Here is a 21,852-nt window from a genome sequence, read left to right as displayed (position 1 = left end):
GAGCAAAAAGACTTGAATAGATATTTCTCCAAAGAAGATACGGAAATAGCCAATAAGCACATGCTCAACACCACTAATCATTGGAGAAATACAAATCAAACCACAATGAGATACCATTTCACACCCACTACGATGGCTATAATCTTTTTTTAAAGGAAAATAACAAGTGTCAGCAAACACATAGAAAATTAGGAACCCTCATACATTGCTGGGTGGATATAAAGTGGTACAGCTGCTATGGAAAACAGTTTGGCATAGAATTACCATATGACCCAGCAATTCCATTTCTAGGTATAAATCTAAGAGAAATGAAAAGTACATCTACACAGAAACTTGTATACTAATGTTTATAGCAGCATTATTTGTAATAGCCAAAATATGGAAACCACACAAATGTCCATCAGTGGATGAATGGGTAAACAAACCGTGGTACACACACACACAGACACACACACACACACAATGGAATATTATTCAGCCATAAAAAGGAATTACATACCAATATGGGCCACAACTTGGATGAACCTTAAAAGCCTTATGCTAAGTGAAAGAAGACAATACTGTATTCAGAATAGGCAAGTCCATAGGGAAAGAAGTATAATAGTGGTTGCCAGGGGAAGGAGGGAGATGAAGGAGAGAACAGGGAGTGATTATTTAAAGTACTGTTTGTCTGGGGTGATGAAAAATTTTGAAACTAGAGAAAGGTGGTTGCACAACATTGTGAATGTACTAAATGCCAATAAATTGTACACTTTAAAATGGTTAATTGTATGTTATGTGAATTTTACCTCTATTTTAAAAAAATCAACTACGATGAGATACCAATTTACAACTACCAGGTTGGCTATAATTTTAAAAAATGGAAAATAACAAGTGTTGGCAAGAATGTAGAGAAATGATACGTTACTGGGAGTACGTAATATGGTGCAAGGACTCTGGCAGTTCCTCCAAAAGCTAAACAGAATTACCATATTACCCAGCTATTCCACTGATAGGTACATCTCAAAGACATTGAAAAGAGGGACTCAAATAGATACTTGTATTTCAATGTTCATTGCAGCATTATTCACAACAGCCAAAAGGTGGAAACAACCCAAATGTTCCTCCACAGATGAATGGATAAGCAAAATGTGATGTATATGTATGATAGAATATTATTCAGCCATGAAAAGGAATGAAGTTGTGACACAGGCTACAACATGGATAAACATTAAAACATTATGCTAAGTGAAATAAGCCAGATATGAAACGACAAATATTGTATGATTCCACTTACATAAAATGTCTAGAATAGGCAAATTCATAGAAACAGAAAGTAGATTAGAGATTACCAGGGACTGGGAAGAAGGAGGAATGGGGAGTTATTGTTTAGTAGGTACAGTTTCTCTTTGGGATGATTAAGTTTGGGAAATAGTGATGATGGTTATATAATATTGTGACTGTAATTAATGCCACTGAATTATACACTTAAAAGTGGTTAAAATGGCTAATTTTATTTTATATATATTTTACCACAACTTCAAAAAGTTATTGTAATATACCAAAAACCATTGAATTGTATACTTTAAATGTACAAATTATTTGTTACATGAATTTTATCTCAACAAAGCTGTTTTAAAAAAAAAAAAAAGGCCGGGTGCGGTAGCTCACGCCTGTAATCCTAGCACTCTGGGAGGCTGAGGCGGGAGGATCGCTCGAGGTCAGGAGTTCAAGACCAGCCTGAGCAAGAGCGAGATCCCATCTCTACTAAAAAATAGGAAGGGATTAACCAGACAACTAAAAATACGTAGAAAAAATTATCCAGGCATGGTGGTGCATGCCTGTAGTCCCAGCTACTCAGGAGGCTGAGGCAGGAGGATCGCTTGAGCCCAGGAGTTTGAGGTTGCTGTGAGCTAGGCTGACACCACGGCACTCTAGCCCGGGCAACAGAGCAAGACTCTGTCTCAAAAAAAAAAAAAAAAAAAAAAGAACAGCCTGGGCAGCATAGTGAGACCCCATCTCTACTAAAAATAGAAAAATTAGCCAGGCATAGTGGTGCACACCTGTAGTCCCAGGAGGCTGAGGCAAGAGAATGGCTTGAGCCCAGGTGTGTGAAGTTGCAGTGAGCTATGTTGACACCACTGCACTCTAGCCCCAGCAACAGAGGAAGACCTGTCTCAAAAAATAATAATTAATTTAAAAAATAAAATAAAACTATTTTAATTGTTAAAAATTAAGTGGTCGGCCAGGCTCAGTGGCTCATACCTATAATCCTAGCACTCTGGGAGGCCGAGGTGGGAGGATCACTTGAGCTCAGGAGTTCGAGACCAGCCTGAGCAAGAGCGAGACCCCGTCTCTACTAAAAATAGAAAGAAATTATCTGTACAACTAAAAATATATATAGAAAAAAATAAGATAAAATAAAATAAAATTAAGTGATCTAGAAAATGCATCAATCTTGTATTTGTGATGTTTATTTTGTAGATCTTGTTTATTTTATTAATTAAGAGAAATTAAAATTGCACAAGCAAGAGACCTTAAAGTTTTCATTTTTTTCCATTACTGCCTTCTCAGGTTCTTCCTCAGTTTCCTCCATTCCCTGTCACCAGCAGAACTTTTCAAACTCATCCCACTTGTCTTTAACTCTCTAAAGTCTTTCAGTACTATGACCTGAGTCTTACCTAATTACCTAATTATTTAACAAGTTAATAAGAAGCCAAAAAGTCCACCCCCCTTGATGTCTTAATCTCAAACTCTTAATAAAGCTTAAGCCCTTTCCCTGAAGGAAAGGAAATGAGGAAAAGGAACAATTGGCTTTAGGAGGAATGGGGTTGGTTTTTTTAGACATCTGTACACAACTCTATCTAGTCAATTCTGTTATTTAAACAGGGCAGGGATCTTTTCTTAAAGGACTAGATGGTAAATATTTTAGGCTTGCAGTTGTGACTGTCTGGGTCTGGGTCACAACTATTCAACTGTGACATTGTAAAAGCAGCCATAGATGATACATAAAGGAATGGGTGTGGCTATGTTCCCATAAAACTTTATTTATAAAAACAGCTGGTTGGCCCACAGGCTGTAGTTTGACAACCCTTGAGTTAGGGATGTGAAGGTTTTAAAGTCCACAAATTATTTCATGCTTCTCCCCTCAAAAGGTGGAGCTTAATTCCCCTCCCCTTGAGTGTGGGCTATACTTAATGACTCACTTCTAACAAATAAAATATGGCAGAAGTGATGGGATGTCACTTACAAGATCAGATCAAGTTATAGAAAGACCGTGGCTTCCATCTTGATTGAGTGTTCCCTCTCCTCCTCTCTCCCTCTCTCTCTTTCTTTCTCTCTCTGTCTCTCTTCCCCCACCTCTCCTAATTCACTCTGGGGGAAGTCATGTCAAAAACAGCCCTGTGGACTTCATGGCAACAACATGGCAAGGAACTGAAGTTTCCAGCCCTGGTCAAGTCTTCAGAGAATGTAGCCCCTGCCAGCATCTTGACTGCAACCTCATGAGAAACCCTGGGCCAGGACCACTCAGTTATCATAATCCCAGATTCCTGACCCACAGAAATGGTGTGAGACAATAGATGTTATTTTAAACTGCTAAAATTTGGGATAATTTTTAATGCAGCAATAAATAACTGATAAAGAGGAGTAGGAGATTCAAATGCTAGTAGCACAGATGATCCCAAACTCAATAATCCTGTGGTGGTTTGGGGAGGGTACTTAAAGATTTCTATGTAGCAGGTTTCAAGTCTAATTATTATACTGATATTAGGAGTGATTCATATTTCCTCAGTGTACATTGTATTTATTTGTGATTAAAGCCTGAGAATGCTGTTGAAACAAAATCATCAGGACTTAAAAATTGGCAGCAAATAAATTGCAAAGTGGAAGACCAAGAGTTTGGAAGACCAAGATTGAGCCTCCCAATGCCAGGATTGAGTTATTTTGTTCCTTAAGAGATAATTCACTCCAATATAGAAATCTTAAACATCTAATCACTAAATACACAAATTCTTACAAAGCTCCTATTAACAACCTAGTGTATGTATGGTGAAGTTTCATAGGTTCTAATTCAAAATAAAATGTGGAAATGGTGGTAAGGGAAATGAAATTAGAGTACCTTGTCAAGTCTAAACCTAATACTAAAAAATAAAAATGTAGCACCTTAAGCAAAAATTTTAAAAACCAAAGAAACAGGCCGGGTGCAGTGGCTCACGCCTATAATCCTAGCACTCTGGGAGGCCGAGGTGAGAGGATCACTCGAGGTCAGGAGTTCGAGATCAGCCTGAGCAAGAGCAAGACCCCGTCTCTACTAAAAAATAGGAAGAAATTATCTGGCCAACTAAAAATCTATATAGAAAAAATTAGCCGGGCATGATGGTGCATGCCTGTAGTCCCAGCTACTCGGGAAGCTGAGGCAGTAGGATTGCTTGAGCCCAGGAGTTTGAGGTTGCTGTGAGCTAGACTGATGCCACGGCACTCTAGCCCAGGCAACAGAGTGAGACTCTATCTCAGAAAAAAACAAACAAACAAAAAAAAGAAACAGCTATAATAATTAAATATGATGGAATCTGTGGAAGTTGAAAATGAAGCAGGGTGGAAAGAATGCAGTTTTTCAGTAATAAACATTGCTTCCACAAGGTTTGACTCTAAACTGCATGCAGCTACTACTTTGATAAAATAAAAACTGAATTTTTAAAATAGTGCATACCTCATAGGGATGTTTTGGGGCTTAAAAGAGTAAATAATACATGTCCAGTGTTCAGTAAATATATGTCTGTATCCCCAGGTAGAAAAGTGGACACCTCATCCTTACGGAAAAGGCAAAACTCACTGAAACTTGGCTTCTGCTGGCCAGGGCTGGGCTCCGTGCTCATGTAAGGAGACCCTTGGGCCGTGATTTACAGCCTCTGGCTAGTGAGAGAGCTCGGTAACTGTTGGTCCTTTTTCTGGTAGCTCCTCATCCTGCCTAGACTGCCTCCAAGGAGTCCTCTGGCAGCCCATGACCTGTCGGTGTTTGTTACAGTGAAAGAAAGTCGGAGTCTGGGCTTGGGAGATCGACGCCTGGGTTCCAGTCCTGGCTCTGTGCCGCTGGGCAAGTTAGGTCGCCTCTGAGCACCCCTGTTTCCTCATCTGTAAAATGGAGGTAACATTAGTCCCTATTTCCTAGGATTGTCATGGAAGGAAGTGAGTCAACAAATATGAAATTCTCAGAATGATACCTGGTAATGCCATGCACACGTTGACCGTGATAGTCACCACCGTCTCTGCCCACGTTGGTTTGGAGCCAGGTCAGCATACTTCTGAACCCCCAAAATACACGGAAATGTGTTAAGTGTTCACAGCTTAAATAGTAAATAAGCATAGCTGTCGTCAAGGAGCTTACAAGACAATGGAGGAGATAGGCTCAACGTACCAACAGTGAAGTGCTTAGTGAGTAAATACTTCAAAGCATTTTTCCAGGCGATTTAGCCACTTCTGATGGACTTATCCCTGTTCATGTCCCCAGTCATGGAATCTTGTCGGACAGGTAGAGGGACAGGTAGAGCCAAGTTACACTTCCCCCCACCTCCCCGCTTCCCACACACCCACACACCCACCCTTTCACTGCTGGTTTGTGCTGGTTTGTGGAGCCTGGAGAGTAACTGCAGAGGCAGGGATGGGGGTGACTTGCACAAGCATCCTGGGTCTTTCTAAGAGGGAAAGGACCAAGATCCTAAGATTCAAAGTGCTTTCCTTTGTTTTTTTCTTTTTTTTCTTCTTCTTTTTTTTTTTTGTTTTTTTTTTTTTTGAGACAGAGTCTCACTCTGTTGCCCTGAGTAGAGTGCCGTGGTGTCAGCCTAGCTCACAGCAACCTCAAACTCCTGGGCTCAAGCGATCCTCCTGCCTCAGCCTCCCGAGTAGCTGGGACTATAGGTGTGTGCCACGATGCCCAGCCAATTTTTCTATTTTTAGTAGAGATGGGGTCTCGCTCTTGCTCAGGCTGGTCTCGAACTCCTGAGCTCAAGCAATCCTCCCACCTCAGCCTACCAGAGTGCTAGGATTACAGGCGTGAGCCACCGTGCCTGGCCCCCAATATTCAAAGTTTTTGAACCGTGTCTGAAAGTATCTAGGTGGCATGGGGGAGCTGCCTTGGTAGGAAGCAGGACAGAAAGAGGCAGCAGCAGTGGGCAAGAGTCAGAAGAAGAAGGGTTTGTAGAGTCAGGGCCACAAGGTGGCTGGACTCCAAAATGGGCCCCTTCAGCCTTTGGGGACAGAGTCTGCATGCGACGAAGTGGCCACATGTGACCACAGCTGATGAGCTGTCTGTCTGTTGAGCGTCATAGCAGTGGGGACCCAGGCCCACCTGGTGGGAGCACCCAGAGGGGAGCCTCACTCTTGGGAGAGGAACTTCCTCTTCTCTCTCCATCCCCAGAAAGTAGTGGTGGCTGTTATCATGGAGGCAAGAGTGTGTTTGGGTGGTCATAACTGTGGAGGAAAGACGGGCTCCGTGGGGGATGTGCTTCAGTCACCACAGTGGGCTGTTGGAGACACAGCAGAGGTGACAGCAGCACCAGCATCAAGGACTGGGTCCCTCAGTAGTCCTCCCACCCTTTTTTCCCTGTTAGGAACTAGGACTGTCCCCTTGGCCCTAGTGGCTTCTGGTTTCTTGGACTTCCTGCAGGAAGCAACCCTGGGATGGAGTAAGATATGACTCATGGCCTGCCTGCACAGGTTGGGGTGGCTTTGCAGCTCATGGATCAAACTTGGGACATCTTCTATTAGACCAGTATTCACACCCTGAATAGTGTATGTATGATTATGAATGACTTTAATGAAAATGAGGGTCCCTGCTGGCTCCCCTGGGAACATGTGTCCACCCTTTAGCTGTGGCAGCTCACACCCCTCCTGCAAGCCCTGTCTCTCCGGTGCTCAGCCTTATGCTTCCAGAGGGTGACAGTCTGGCCAAGTGCAGAAGGGGCAGGAAAGAAGGGGGCAAAAATGGAGGGATGTCAGCTTCTGGGGCAGTGATTTACCTTGACCTTAAAGAACCTTTTTTATGCGCATATGTGCAATAGATTTAATGCAAGATTTTTATTTTGTTAAAGAAGACGTACAGTTAAATGTATTTCTGTACTACCATAGTATTTTAGTTGTAACTTTATGTCTATAACTGAGCTTTCTCATCTGTCAACTGCTTTGATTTTCTTCAAATCTTATGATTCTAGATCCACCTTGGTTTTTTTTTTTTTTTATTTTCCGTAAACCTTTAAATGAAAATAAAAGACATACAGATTCTGTTTATGAAGGGACTGTGTCCATCTGTGTAGTCGGTTTTGCAGTGCTATAAAGGAAATACCTGAGGCTGGGTAATTTATAAAGAAAGGAGGTTTAGGCCGGGCGCGGTGGCTCACGCCTGTAATCCTAGCACTCTGGGAGGCCGAGGGGGGTGGATCCCTCGAGGTCAGGAGTTCGAGACCAGCCTGAGCAAGAGTGAGAGCCCCGTCTCTACTAAAAATAGAAAGAAATTATCTGGCCAACTAAAAATGTATATAGAAAAAATTAGCTAGGCATGGTGGTGCATGCCTGTAGTCCCAGCTACTGGGGAGGCTGAGGCAGTAGGATCGCTTGAGCCCAGGAATTTGAGGTTGCTGTGAGCCAGGCTGACGCCACGGCACTCACTCTAGCCCGGGCAACAGAGCGAGACTCTGTCTCAAAAATAAAAGAAAGAAAGAAAGAAAAGAGGTTTATTTGGCTCACAGATCTGCAGACTATACAAGCATGACACTGGCATCTGCTTCTGGTGGAGGCTCAAGGAGCTTCCAGTCAGGTGAGGGGGAGCAGGTGTGTCACATGGCAAGAGAGGGAGCAAGAGATGGAGGAGGTGGTGCCAGGCTCATTTAAACAGCCAGCTCTTCTGTGGACTAACACAGTGAAAATTCACTCATTATCCGGGGAGGGCACCCAGCCATTCATGAGGGATCCGCGCTGTGACCCAAACACCTCCCACATCCAACACTGGGGATCACATTTCAACATGAGATTTGGAGAGGCCAAATATCCAAACCATATCACCATCCGTGAGTGAAATGAAGATGAATCAGCCCATAACGCTTCTCTTCAGTGGTCTGAGCCTGCTGCAGTACAAGTAATTATGAAAAAAATGATAGGCATTACTTAAAGTTACAATTTGCAAGGCATTGTGTAAACATTATTTGTGTCACCTCCTTTACTTCTTAGATCCTAGTGACTCAACTTACAGGGGAGCAAATTGTGTGAGGTTTAAGTAAATTTCCCAAAAGCACCCAGCCTCTCGCCGAGGTAGGTACTCTTATTCCCATTTGACAGATATGGAAGCTGAGGTAAACCTGTGCATGTACCTGTGTGTATGTCATACATGTGTATGAGTATACATGAATGCATATGTGTGTGAGCGTATGTATGTATGCATGTGTAAGCCTGTGTGTGCTGTGTGCATGTGTCCATTTCTGTGTATGTGTGTCCACATCTGTGATGTGTGTCTGTATGAGTGTCTGTGAGTGCATGTGCATGCATGTGACTATGTGTGTGCGTGACCACGCACAGTACATTTGTGTCTGTGTGCATGTACATGTGCCCCATAAGTGTGTGTGCCTGTGAACACACTAAATGACCAGGTAATTCTGGAGCGGCAGCTGTTGACGGTGGGGGCGGGGAGGAAAGCCCACAGTGCCGAGGAGTCAGGCCCCCTCCACCTAACGGGGTGCTGGGGAGGAAGCAAGGCTTTCTCTCGCACTCTGGCACCAAGAAACTCTACACTGGAGCAGCTATGGCTGATGGAGCCACCAAGGCACAGTGGCCAGCCATGGACGGGAGAGTGCCCCTCCAAGAAGGGCTCATCTCCAGAGCTTCCCTGCCCTGCTGAAAGCCAGGAGCCACAGCCACAGGAAGGAAGGGACTTCCGGATGGGTTCTTGTCTTCAGAGACAGAACCCAGGACACAGTCTCAAAGCCAGGCACTCCTGGACAGCCCAGCTCCGAGGAGGGAAATCTATGGGCAGGCTGGTTTAGTGTGAAACTTTCCCCTCACCCCCCAGAGGCGTGAAGATAGAGCCCTACCAGACCCCAGGAAAAGAAGAACCAGTGTTTCAGATGTTAATTATTTCTGCCCAAGTTTTACCTGCTGGGAACTCTTGTGAAAGATGGGAAGAATTCTGAGAAGAAAGCAGACGCCTCTGACTAAAAGGCGGTAGAGGACTGGCTGGGGAGAAGGGAGGTGGAGATGGTGGCTACAGGGGATTTGTCAGGGAAAGTTGCAGGAAGGGGAGAGAGCTCCTTGTCTGGGAGCACAGAGGTGGGGTGGAGGTGGGAGAACCTTGGGAGGCCCCCTGCAGGGACCGTGTTCAAGATCCCCTCTGGGAGCTGCTTGGGAGCGGAGTCACCTCCTGAGGCCAGAACAGGACGAACCAGCACCCCTACCCCACCCCAGCCCCGGCTGTGCCCATCACAAGGGCAATGCCTGTCAGGGCCATGGGAGCAAGATGTTCACAACCCTGAGGAAAGTGGGCTGGAGTCCTGGGCACCCCCAGCAGCTGATGAAGTCACCGCTCCCTGTATTTGAAGGGCTCAGGAGCGTGGCTCCCAGGCTGGCTCAACAGTTAGTGACACCCTGTTTCAGAGTTTTCAGGGGAGAAAGGGGCTCAGGATTTCCGGGTGTTGGTAGTTTAATATGCTTTTTAAAAGGAATGTGGCTTTACTTTGTAACCCAAGCTGGTGCAGCAGATATGCCAGTGGTACCGTGTGGCTGTCCCCTTCACTGGTTTGATGGTATCGCCTCACAGATTATTGCCTGGGTTTGAGGAGGAGGGAACTTCAGGAACCAGGCTGGCAGAGCCTGTGAGTCCCACCCTGGGTGCGTGTACAGACACACACACCCCCCTCAGGATTTGTCACTGCAGCTTTCTGAGCTTAGAGGTTCTGCCTCTCTTAGCGTTTCACAAACAGGAACTCAGTTTCAGCTGAGCCGTGGTCGGGTCTCTGACATTTGTGGAGTGGCCTCAGGTTCCGCTTGGTCCCAACCCAGTTCCCTGTCCCTGTTCTCTGATGAGACCCCCTCCCTCAGCCCTGTGACCACACTGGCAGCTGCCACCTGGAGCCAGCGTCTATATATCAGCTTCCCTGACCTCCCCTAGGCACAAGGTCCCTCTGCCACAGCCCTGGGCCATTCTTCACCCAGGCTGGTACATGGAGTCCAACCACCTCGGGCCCCTGTGAGCAGAGCACTCAGCAACCTTTTCTTTTAGCTCCCATGCTATGTCCCAGGTTTTGTCAAGACAGTTTCCCAACGACAGCCCTGGACTCTCTGAGGCTAAGCTCAGGCCCTTCCCCAAGCTGGCCGTTAATACCTTCTACCCACAGCAAAGACCAAAACCCTTAGAAACCAGATGAAGCACAAACCCTGAGGCAGTGTAGAGCCAACGGATTCATTCGTCTTAACATGTGACAATTATTTTCCTTTCCAAAGGGCCCACTGTGGGCATCCGGGGTGTAAAATTAGTCTCAGGAAGGCCCCTCCCAGAGGGAATCAGGAAAAGGCAGCTAATCTGGGAACAATCAGGACTAGATCGGGGGCAGACAAGGGCAGACTCCTGGGATGCCCAGGAATGAGTTTAGAACCAGGTGGCCTGACGAGTGGCCCACAGGACAAGATCCAGCCAGAGACATTTGGTTTGGCTCATTCCGTATTTTTATAAATTCGTTGCAACATCCAAAGGTTAGAAGGTTTCACACAGTCTAGATTTGCACCAGCTTTTCTTGGAAAATCAGAAGTGCTGGCAACTGGGCACACATTCCACCATGCAACTCCTGCATGGAGTGGAACCAGGGTCGCCCCCACTGAGCACCCTTGGGTGTGCCCACCGCCCCTATTATGCACAGCTGCTCCTGCCCAGCTGGCCTCTGGCCGTTAGCTAGAAGGAGATCAAGAAACCCAGCTTTCCTGAGGGCAGGAGTTTGGGAGTCAACCATGGACTGACAGGGAAATGGGCTGTCCGGGCATCCTCTGGAAATTGCCTGCGGTGACCCTACAGGGCTGAGTCTTCAGGAGGCATCTGAGGTCAGGAATGTTGTCTGGGGAAGTTCTTTCCTCATTCGGAAAGGCCAGGTAGGAATCAGCGCAGGCAGAACCACTCCAAAGTGCTGGGACTCCCACGATCGCAGCAGGGCGTCAGCCGGCCCAGGTCAGGGAGCCCCACCCCAAGTCCAGAATCATCTGGGAAGGGTTCCCAGGGCCACCCAGGATGAGGAGGACTTTGTAAGATTTCTGGAAATGTTAATAATTTTCCTCTTGGTAGTTAGTACATATCTTTAAACACACAAAAAATGTCCTATTGTTTGAGGGGGGAGCAAGAAGGACAGGCTGAGGAGACTAAGCACTCCATAGTCTTATGAAGGAAGGAAACCCCAAAAGATAGGGAAGTGCAAGCAAGTTTAGACCTGGGACCAAGAACTGATCTGCTAAACTACCAAGGCCTTGGTTGCTGCTGTCGTTTCACTCCGAGAGAGAGAGAAGTGGCCAGCGCGGTGGCATGCCAGCGCCGGTTCCTACTGGTCTGCAAGAGCCGACTGTGCACATCTCTTCCTCACTCCACACTCAGGGTCAGTGACTTCACACTGGTAGCTTGAAATCAGCTGCAGTGGGAATATTTACACTGCAGAAATTGGCAAAATGCTACAAATCAGAGATCCCCTGACCCCAGAGAAGATTGTTAAACACTTGCCAGCGCACCACTGCTCATCCTTGTGCGCCACCCGTCAGGCGGGGCCCAGGATGTGCTCCTGGGGACAGGTTGTATTTCAGCAAGAGAAGCCCCCAGACTCAACATGCACCCATGGGTGTCAAGCTGGAAATGAACCAGGCAGGCAACAAGCTAAATCAGAATCTGGCAGGAGTTCTCAATTATGCTTAAACTTCACTGACTTTCCTCTTTTTTCTAATTGTTTGTCCAGACAGCCTTGATCTAAGGAGAGTCTTTCTCTAAGCGGGGTTTTCTTAATTTTCTCTGAGCTTAATTCATACACAGGGAGAAGGGTTGGGGGCCAAAGCTCATGTTGTAACAAAGCCCATTCAAAGTATTAGCCAAGCACCTTTCCACCTCCCTGGATCACTCACCACTCAGCCCACACCCAGGAAGGGCTCAGTGTTGCAGACAGGATCCACAGATGTGCAGAATAGTGGGAAAAGGAGTCGTAAAGGGGGGAAGGAGCACTTTGTCAATAGTCCTAACCTCTCTCTTCCTAGATGGACTTCGATAAGCTCCTCCATCCTCGTCCAGCCACCCCAGTGGAAGGCCATACCCATGGTTTTGGTGTCACCTACAGATGTTCTCCTCAGACGTCTTTCCACATCTGCTCTTCAATATCACCCGACATCGCCGGAGCCTCCTTTCTTTTATTTTCTCCCTCCTGGATGCTCTCCCCTCCCAGCTGGGAAATGGTCACCTCAGCCACTCATCAGCTCCTTCCGTTCCCCTGCATTCCCTTGTATACATCACCCAGCTGAACCTTTGAAATTATCAACTCAAGAAAATAAAAGTTGTACAAGAAAGGAAATATAAGTGTAGTGTGTGGCAAGGCTGAGAACAAATGTTGCATAATCATAATTATGTAAATATTTGAAAGTCAATTTAACAAAAAGTTGTGAAATGACTAAAGTGGGAGAATGTTACTCCTCTAGTCGGGCAACACGAGAATCAGATCCCACTGGGATGTACGATCACCTGCCCCTGCCAGGATGATAACCCAGCTCCCAGGTGGCTCTTGGGCAATGAAACAGCAATTTCCTCCCCAGGTTCACCCACTGTTCTTGGAAGGACAGCCCTTTCCTCCTCCTGGGCCCTCCTTGCTGGGATCAGCTCCCAGCCATGAGGGGTGGGCGAGGAGCCCCCTTCTCCCCACTCCCCTTTCCTGTCTCCTCCCCAGTCCCTCTACCCTCTATAGGATTCTTCTTTTATTCTGTCTCCTCCTCAAGTCCTACCTTCCAAGGCAAAGATCACACACAGATAGAGGCTGGCAAAGGGAACAGAGGGTGCCTAGTCCCGGGCAGGCCTGGACAAGCCACAGCCACAGGGCACCAGGCACAGCAACCTGTTGCTCAGGAACAAAGATTATTGCTGGCAGATCGTCCAACTTTTCCGGAGATCCTCAACCTTCTGCTTTGTAAGAATCTTCCTGGTTTTCTTTTTTTCTTTTTTTAATTTAATTTTAATTTTTTTTTTTTTTTTTGAAACAGAGTCTCACTCTGTTGCCCAGGTTAGAGTGCCGTGGCATCAGCCTAGCTCACAGCAACCTCAAACTCCTGGGCTTAAGCAATCCTCCTGCCTCAGCCTCCCCAGTAGCTGGGACTACAGGTACATGCCACCATGCCGGGCTAATTTTTCTATGTATATTTTTAATTGTCCATACAATTTCCTTCTATTTTTAGTAGAGACAGGGTCTCACTCTTGCTCAGGCTGGTCTCAAACTCCTGAGCTCAAATGATCCTCCCGCCTCCGCCTCCCAGAGTGCTAGGATTACAGGCATGAGCCACGGAGCCCGGCCGAAACTTCCTGTTTTTAAATGTCCGCCACTAATTCAAATATCTTTCGTTAGACCCAGAGCCTGAATCAATCAAAAAACTGGTTCCCCCAGTCCTTAAGGAAGTTTAATTCAAACCTTCACAGGAGGTAAGGGGAAATGTTTATATTCTAGTCTTCTAGGGCAGCCAAATACAGACGGTGAGACAAACCGTTTAAATTTCCATATTAAGTCAGTTGGATCTTCTGGAAACTACCAAAATATCATAATCATCACTATCATCATCATCATCATCATCATTATGATTCCACTTTTGCCCAGTTCTGATCTTTAGAATATGCTTTTATTTTAATAAGTTAAAAACTGGGACTTTCCATTGAAAATGGGCAGTTTTAATTCAATAGAAGAAACAATGCCACCAAAAAAAGTCCACTGCCTTGCAGACATTGGCAGAGCACTCCTTCCACTCACCTACCCAAGCTTCCAGGCCTGCCAGTGGCAGAGCCCCCACTGCCGCTGCCACCTGGCTCCCAGCACTGTCTGCTGCCACCATCCCCTCCCTGGGGTCCCCAAAGCATGGGTGTTTCCTTGCTAAGCTGCTTCCTCCCAAATGATTTTCTGTCCTCCCACCTCAAGCCCTCCCCAACTCCCAACTCCCATGCCCGGCCAGGGACCAGAGTGAGACTTCCCTGTGCTAACCCTTGTCTGGGATATAAGAAAGGGGTGTCTAAGGGTTATGAGTTGGTTTTCTAAGTCCCCAAATCATACCAGAGCTTTCAGAGTCTTACTGCAGAACACACACCACAAATGCTCCACGAAAACCCTCCAATCACGAAACAGATTTCCCTTGTCTTTCTGGACATATTCTTGGGTTCTCCCCCAGAAATCCCAAGGCAGCTCCCCAAAGCTCCGTCTACCCCATACCATTTGTTTATGCACACTTTCACCCCTTTAACAACTCAGGCCAGTCCTGCTGCTATTTCATGCCCAAGCAGCATCTGCTCCCCGCAACCCCAAGTGCTTGGGTAGGGCTCTGGAACCAGATAAAGGCTGCAGGCATCTGTGGGTGTTGCACCAAACGAGTCCAGCCTTGCCCAGTCTCTCTGCAGTGGGACAGAACGGAGAGGCTCGTGGGACGCAGCTGCACCTACAGCCCAGAGGGGCAGCTGAGAGCGCTCCTCAGGAGGCAGCCCCATCCAGGCAGGGCTGGGAACCTAGCACCCAGCCATGATACGGAGAGCCTTCCAGGTGGTAGCAAGATGTGGCCAACAGGGAGCCCTCCTTAGGGCCCCCTGTATCCTGCCCGGACTCAACCCTGCTTCAGCATTTGGATCCTCCACAGACTCCCTGGTGAGTGAGTTCCCAGCTCAGCCAGACAAGCAGCCTTTCTCTGGGGAGCCTATTGCTTAAGGCACATCCCGAATTGCTTCTTCTCAGCTGGGGGAGGCGGGCAGTGTTTTGAGGAGCTATTTTTTTTTCTTTTTTTTTTTTTGGAGACAGAGTCTCGCTCTGTCGCCCAAGCTAGAGTGCTGTGGTGTCAGCCCAGCTCACAGCAACCTCAAACTCCTGGGCTCAAGCAATCTCCTGCCTCAGCCTCCCAAGTAGCTTGGAGTACAGGCATGCGTCACCACACCCAATTTTTGTATTTGTTGTAGAGACGAGGTCTCATTCTTGCTCAGGCTGGTCTCGAACTCCTGACCTCAAGCGATTCTCCTGCCTCGGCCTCCCAGAGTGCTAGGATTACTTACAAGCGTGAGCCACCGAGCCAGCCACCGAGCTAGTTGATTTGGCAAGGGGAGGGTGCTCTGGTATACCAAGTAACCCTGGTTCAAAACTAAAACCAGCAGAATACTTGCATCCTGGTCTGAATCTTGTGTGGCCACCAACAAATCACCTTCCTCTTACGGGGCTCAGACTGTTGCAGCTAAGTAGGGGTATCCCCAGACAGAAGCAGCTCGCTTGCTGCCCACAGCTGTGACTGGTGTGTGAACAGCTGATGCTACAGAGGACTCCCCCTTGTCCCACAGATGGACACATTGCCTCTACCCCAGCCGTGGCACTGCACCTCTGTGGGAGCCCAAACATGTTTCAGAGGAGCCGCCCTGCCTGGGCAGGCCCATGGCTGGGGACAGTGCTGGATTAACTCCTGAAGTGAGAGCTCAGAAAAGTGGTCCTCACCAACTGTCCTCACTCCCTAGGGTAGCCCAAGTCCAGTGTGACCACCCACTCTCACACTCACAAGCTTGGCAACCTTGGCGGTATTTGCTCAGTTTCCCCATCTGTACAGTGGGGCCAATATTGGCAGTTCTCAGCTTCAAAGCAGAAGGAGCGTAATGCATCACCACGGAGCAGCATGCCTGGAATTTCTGGCGCCCATTCCCTCCCCTCCCTTCCTTTGCTCTTCAGTGTCTCCTTGCCCAGTCACCCACAGAGGCCCCCCACCCTCTGCAAGGAAGATGGGCCCTGTCCTCCAGGTTAACACAGGCAGAAGGGATCAAGGAGCCCAGGAACCCAGGAACTGGCTACCTAGAGGTGCTGCAGCCCAGGCAGCAGCCCTCATCCTTCAGGACACTGGCTAGTCCCCCTATTTTTCCTGCCCAGGTCTCAAGATTCTGTCCAGAGAAGACAGACTTGAAGGATTATGCCCTTCCCAATGCCAGCTGGTGTCCAGATATGCTGAGCCTGTACCAAGAATATCTGGAGAAGACCAAGTCTGATGGCTGGATCAAACTGCCCTCCTTCAAGTCCAACAGAGAGCACATCCAGGGGTTCCAGCTCCCATCCGGGTTGGCAGTCGCCTCAGGTAAGGGTGGCCTGAGAGGGCCCGTGTGTACCCACAGCCCCCTTACCTGTGTTCCAAGACTGCTGGAAGGAGATTCACAAGCTCCCTTCCAGTTCTCAGCCTAGTGCTCCCTGCTGCCTAACTTCACCCTCACGCTGCGGCCCCAGGCAGGGGGTGGGCCAGCGTCTGCTCAGGTCTCTGGCTCCTGCCCTCCCGGTGAAGCGCACACACCCTGGCGGGCCTGGTTTTACTCCCGGCCAAGTGTGTTCCCACTGGAACTGCCATTCAGCCTTGCCCTTTCTGGCTTCTCCCTGGGTGTTCTTCCCTTCTGCCAACGCTTCTCCCCAAGCCCACCAAAGCCTTTGGATCCCCCTCATCTCCTGCAGGCCCTGCACACCACCCCTGCTCTGCTGGGCCCGGCACTCCTGACACACCCAGTGCATCCGACTGATAGACCTTCTACCTTTGTCTTTGAGTGTGTCTGTCTGTCTGTGTCTTCCTGTCACTCTCACTCATCCATGTGGTCTTCCTGCCCAGTGGTGAATGGATGGCACTGTGGGCAGATGCCCTTGGGTTTATGGCACAAACAAAGCAGGTACACAAAATAATATTTTTTAGGACTTTGGTACTTCCAAAAAAGGATGTTAGGCTGGGCACGGTGGCTCACGCCTGTAATCCTAGCACTCTGGGAGGCTGAAGCGGGAGGATCACTCAAGGTCAGGAGTTCGAGACCAGCCTGAGCAAGAGCAAGACCCCGTCTGTACTAAAAATAAAAAGAAATTAGCTGGATAGCTAAAAATATATAGAAAAAATGAGCCAGGCATGGTGGCGCATGCCTGTAGTCCCAGCTACTCAGGAGACTGAGGCAGAAGTTTGAGCCCAGGAGTTTGAGGTTGCTGTGAGCTAGCCTAGCCAAAAAAGGATGCTGTTGTAATTGTCTTGGGAAAAAATAAGAACTTCGATGAACTTCATGAACAATTATTTTACTGTTTAGTATTGTTATTTTAATATGTGGATTATGTGAATTCCATGAGTAATTACATCTTTTTTTTTTTTTTTTTGAGACAGAGTCTCGCTCTGTTGCCTGGGCTAGAGTGCCGTGGTGTCAGCCTAGCTCACAGCAACCTCAAACTCCCGAGCTCAAGCAATCCTCCTGCCTCAGCCTCCCAAGTAGCTGGGACTACAGGCATGTGCCACCACAGCCGGCTAATTTTTTCTACTTTTAGTTTCCCAGCTAATCTTCTTTCGATTTTTAGTAGAGACGAGTTCTTACTCTTGCTGAGGCTGGTCTCAAATTCCTGAGCTCAAGCAACCCTCCTGCCTCGGCCTCCCAGAGTGCTAGGACTACAGGCGTGAGCCACTGCGCCCGGCAGAGTAATTACATCTTTAATTTTCAATGCTATGGTCTCTTAAAATCTCCGTCTGGCCCTGATCCTATCTCCACCCTCACCCAGGGCACTTCCCTAGACCGGGGCTCTCTGAAGACAGGGACTGTGCATGCCTCTGCTCCTAGAAGAAAGGCTGCCTGAGGGCAGAGCCTGGTGCCTTCTGGTTCTCTCTTCTTGACCTTGTACCCAAGGCAGGGATCCACACATGGTGCTGCATCCTGACCAGGCCCCATGCCCCCACACCGTGCCTTCTCCAGCCGCAACACTGCCCATCTCTCCCCAGACAAAGATGACTGTCGCATCTTCACCAGGTGCATCCAAGTGGAAGGACGAGGCTATGAGTATGTCATCTTTTTCCACCCTTCCAAGAAGAAGTCTGTCTGTCTGTTCCAGCCAGGCCCCTACCTGGAGGGGCCCCCAGGGTAAGGCCACAGGCAAGACCTTGGCTGCCTCCTGGGTGTGGCTCAGGAGGAGCGAGGATGTGGGTGTTGGGCACAATGCTAGGCCTGGAAGGACACACTGGGTCATCTGATCTGGTCCCCACTGTGCAGATAGGGGAGAGCCTCTTTATTGAGGTCTCATAATTTTCTGGGCAAAGGACCTGAGAGTCCACTTTGAGAAGAATGTGGTACACATTCCAGAGGGCAAGATCTGGAATTCAGAGCCCAACTTCCAGTCCTGTTCTGCTGCTGTTGGCCTCAGGACTCCAAGCAAGCAATCTGACCTCTGGTCTTTAGTCTTACCTTAAACCTGGGGCAATAATATCTACCTGTCAGGGTGACCGAGAGATATGATATTATGAGCCTATATGTGTGTGCTCATGAACCATAAAGCCTGATATAGCTATCAAACGCCATCTATCCAAACCCCACATTTTATCCATGGGGAAACGGGGGTGCACAGAGGTAAAGTGACTTGCCCAAGATAGCACAGGCAATCAAAGTCAGATCCAGGACTCCAGTCTAGAAGCTGGGATTCCAAGTCTATTGCTCTCTCCACCGTACTCTGCTGTCTCCAGGCTTGGAACAGAACAAGGGCAGAACTCACACGGGGCATAAATAACATCCACAGGGACATCAGACCAGGCCTGGGCCCCTTGCCTAATGCCACATGGTCACCAAGTTTGTGGTTGTTTGCCTTCTCCTCTATCCCTGTTCCTGCTCCAGACTGAAGGCTCTTGGCGGTGCTGGAGGTCCTGCAGGGGAGATAGAGGCAAGAGAGGGTCGAAGCAGCTCTAAGGTCCTGTGGCCCGAGAGGGGCTCAATTGGGGCTGAACAGAACCCAAAGTGCTAAGTAGATGTCCATAGGTTATACACCCCTTGGTCACTGTGGCCATTCTGAAGGCGTCCTCCGTGGGGCACCACTCCTCAGACTAGTGCATGCAGACACTGGGGTACAGCTCAGAGCCCTGGCACCCTCCTTTCCAAAGAGGAAAACCCTAAGGAGGCAGGGGTGAGGCTGAAGTGGGGCTGACTTTTATTTAGAGGCTCGTGGAGGTGAGGCTGAAGAGGCAGAGGAGGACCATCCAACACTGAGGCCAGTTAATGGATCGAGGAGGGGTCCAGAGAAGAAATCAGTCCCCACCAGGCCCCTGAGCAATGGGAAGTAGGGAGGAGGGACAAAGTGGTTGGTCAAGAGCTACTCTGAAGACTCACGTAATGCCAATGTGTCCCTGCCTGGCCAGTGGGGACCAGGAGGGAAGAGCAGGTCTAGGGCTCTTTGACACACTCCTTTTAACTTCTTTGAAGCAATTTGGGAGGTAGAGAAGAAAGTGCCTGGAAGTGTGTATGAAATTTTGCAAACATTTGTTCATTTAATCTGACAAATAGGAGTTATTTTTAGTCCCGATTCATAGTGGGAAAACTAAGGCTCAGAAAGGTTTAGCAACTTGCTCAAGATCAGACAGGTAATGAGTGGTGGAGCAAGGACTCAAACCAGGTGAGTGTGGTTGCTCAGCCTCCGGCTCTCTCCACCAGAGGAAAGGGGCCGGCTGGCCTGGTTCCATGCAGAATTGAGATTATACTTTTGAAAATCAGAAACTCAGATGTTTGGTGTCATTTGCATTCTATTTTGCCTTTCTATTTTCCCGAGTTCTACCAGCAATGAAGTACCTGGCATGGAGCTCACACAAGTGAGAATGAAAATTGTGCACACTTTAAATAAAGCAAATGTTTGCCAGGGCCTGCTGAAGTGGCTCTCAGCTTTCTGTAGGCAGCGCTGCTCAGGAGTCCACCTTGCCGGCACTTTCTAGGGCATAAGTTACGTTTCACATTTACTTGTCTTGAAGTGTGGGCCCAGCACCGGCCATAGTGACTGGTAAGGTGAGAGATGGCCTTAGGCTGTGCTGCAAAGTCTAAGTCAAAAAGTTCAGGTTCCCTGTGTGCGCACACCCTTCCAAATTATGGCAACTGTTGCCAGCAATTAGGTGATGAATCAAAAAAACGTCTTCCATCAACTCTAATGAGAAAAAAAAAACTGTCCTGGTGAAATAAAATATTAACAATATATCAGTGGCTGCTAACACATGCTGAAGCAAAACAGGAGAAAAGCTCAGTTGATTTTGTCCGGTTTGATCAGATGGGATACAGCCCTGTTTCCTTTCCTCGTGGCTGCCCTGAGGCTGAAGATCAGTGTTGGGAGGAGCCTGGGGGAAGGGAGAGGCAGGGTTCCACCATGGAGTGGGGAGTGGACGGAAGGCCCAGTGGGGTGGTCTGCCCAGCGGCCCAGCCCTAGCGTCACTCCATGTCCCCACCCCAGGTTTGCTCACGGTGGGTCCCTGGCAGCCATGATGGATGAGACCTTTTCTAAAACTGCCTACCTGGCTGGAGAGGGGCTGTTAACACTAAGCCTCAACATCAGATTCAAAAAGTAAGTGTGGATCCTCAGGGCATTGGCCAAAGTCATGGCCCTTTTCATCACTGGAGGTGGCCATCCTTGGCATCGGGGCATGGAGCTCTGCCTGCCACACTCCTTCCCCAGCCCGCACCCAGACAGTTCCTCTAGGGTGCAAACCCTGCCACCCAACTTTGGGAGCTGACAGGCAGACCCTGAGCCTAGAGCCACTTGTGAGCCTTGAGGCAGGGTGGGATGAAGAGACCGATGGGGCACAGAGGGTGAAGGGATGGGGGGCCAGGGCTCACGGGAGGGATAGGCTACGCCACCTCCTCTTCCAGCTTGATCCCCGTGGGCTCTCTGGCTGTCCTGAACGTTGACGTGGAAAAGATTGAGGACCAGAAGCTTTACATATCCTGCGTCACCCAGAGCAGAGACGAGCAGAAAGTCTATGCCAAATCCTCAGGTAAAGAAATCCCCAGCCTTAGCCCCAGGCCCTGTCCTGCCACCACCCACCCCCAGAACAAACAGGAGAGAGGATCCGGTCCTAGGCTGGGGTCCAGCTCTTTTAGGAACGGGGTTGGGCACCTACTGGAGACACAGGTGAAGTGCGGGAGAAGCCAATTCGGATTTTTTTCTACCTATGAGTTACCCAACCTGTGCCGCACAGACGGGATCCAGGTAACGGGTAATTTGGAGCCAAATGCTCACTCAGAGCACCCCATCAAGCTCCAGCCACCTCAGTCCCGGCTCTGGCCACTCAGCTCACTCTTCTCTTGCAGGCATTTTCCTTCAGCTACAGCTGGAAAAAGAGTCATCCCAGCAATAGTCACTGTGCCTTCAGGAGAGCCTACTGCTGACGGCCCTGCCCGCCTGGGACCCACTCTAGAGCGGTGGGGCGGGGAGGTTTCCCAGGAAGCAATTGGTGAGGTGAGGGAGAGGGCCCTGGCTTCTGAGTAAATAAAGTCTCACAGCCTGATTCTCAGCCCAAAACCTCTCAGTGCTTGGAAATCAAACTCTGTCCAGGGAATCCCACATACCCACCTTCCCATTCAGCATCAACAGAAAAGATTTACTGAGCACCTGCCAGGAACCAGGCGCTGGGTGAGGCACCAGGCACGGCAGCTGCAATGAGAGACAGGGCCCCTGGCCTCAAGATGCACAACTGGGGGCCGGGGGCCAGCAGCTGAGAGCGCAGAGTGCTCCATCAAACTCTTCCCGGGCCCTCCCACCATGAGTGCAGTGCAGGCCCAAAGGGAGGAGGGTCAGTTCTGTTCTATGAAGAGATCAGAAAAGGCTTTGAAGAGGAAGCTCTGCCTGCACTGAGTCTCAAAAGTTA

General features: G+C 48.6%; 2 protein-coding genes across 3 annotated transcripts in view; one reads left to right on the top strand and one right to left on the bottom strand.

Moving 5' to 3' along the window:
* Positions 1-13,229, bottom strand: part of LOC123635134 (non-histone chromosomal protein HMG-14-like) — a 31,191-nt gene extending 17,962 nt beyond the window's left edge. The window contains exons 1-2 of one of the 2 annotated variants that reach the window (XR_006734057.1): positions 12,316-13,229; positions 10,658-11,627 (exon numbers count right to left, since the gene is read on the bottom strand). The gene's annotated coding sequence lies outside the window, so the exon portion shown is untranslated. Of the gene's footprint in view, positions 1-10,657; positions 11,628-12,315 lie in introns of those variants that run through there. The other variant, XM_045546996.1, reaches the window with a different exon arrangement.
* Positions 13,230-14,599: 1,370 nt separating this feature from the next.
* Positions 14,600-21,478, top strand: THEM5 (thioesterase superfamily member 5). Its single transcript, XM_045546993.1, has 6 exons — positions 14,600-14,861; positions 16,113-16,314; positions 17,965-18,103; positions 20,439-20,549; positions 20,855-20,979; positions 21,296-21,478. Exons 1-6 carry the CDS (start codon positions 14,739-14,741, stop codon positions 21,340-21,342), a joined length of 747 nt encoding a protein of 248 aa, XP_045402949.1. The 5' UTR covers positions 14,600-14,738; the 3' UTR covers positions 21,343-21,478.
* The last annotated feature ends 374 nt before the right edge of the window (positions 21,479-21,852 follow it).

Source organism: Lemur catta, chromosome 3 (genome assembly GCF_020740605.2).
Source record: "Lemur catta isolate mLemCat1 chromosome 3, mLemCat1.pri, whole genome shotgun sequence".
NCBI classification, from domain to species: Eukaryota; Metazoa; Chordata; class Mammalia; order Primates; family Lemuridae; genus Lemur; species Lemur catta.
Note: the sequence above shows the minus strand (reverse complement) of the source record. Positions and strands in the feature narration are given on the sequence as shown.

Bases quoted from the DNA above. Each gene is read 5' to 3' on its own strand.
- THEM5 (XM_045546993.1), top strand. From the start codon at position 14,739: ATGATACGGAGAGCCTTCCAGGTGGTAGCAAGATGTGGCCAACAGGGA. The intron at 14,862-16,112 runs GTGAGTGAGTTC...TTTCCTGCCCAG, and splicing joins GATCCTCCACAGACTCCCTG to GTCTCAAGATTCTGTCCAGA. The intron at 16,315-17,964 runs GTAAGGGTGGCC...ATCTCTCCCCAG, and splicing joins CGGGTTGGCAGTCGCCTCAG to ACAAAGATGACTGTCGCATC.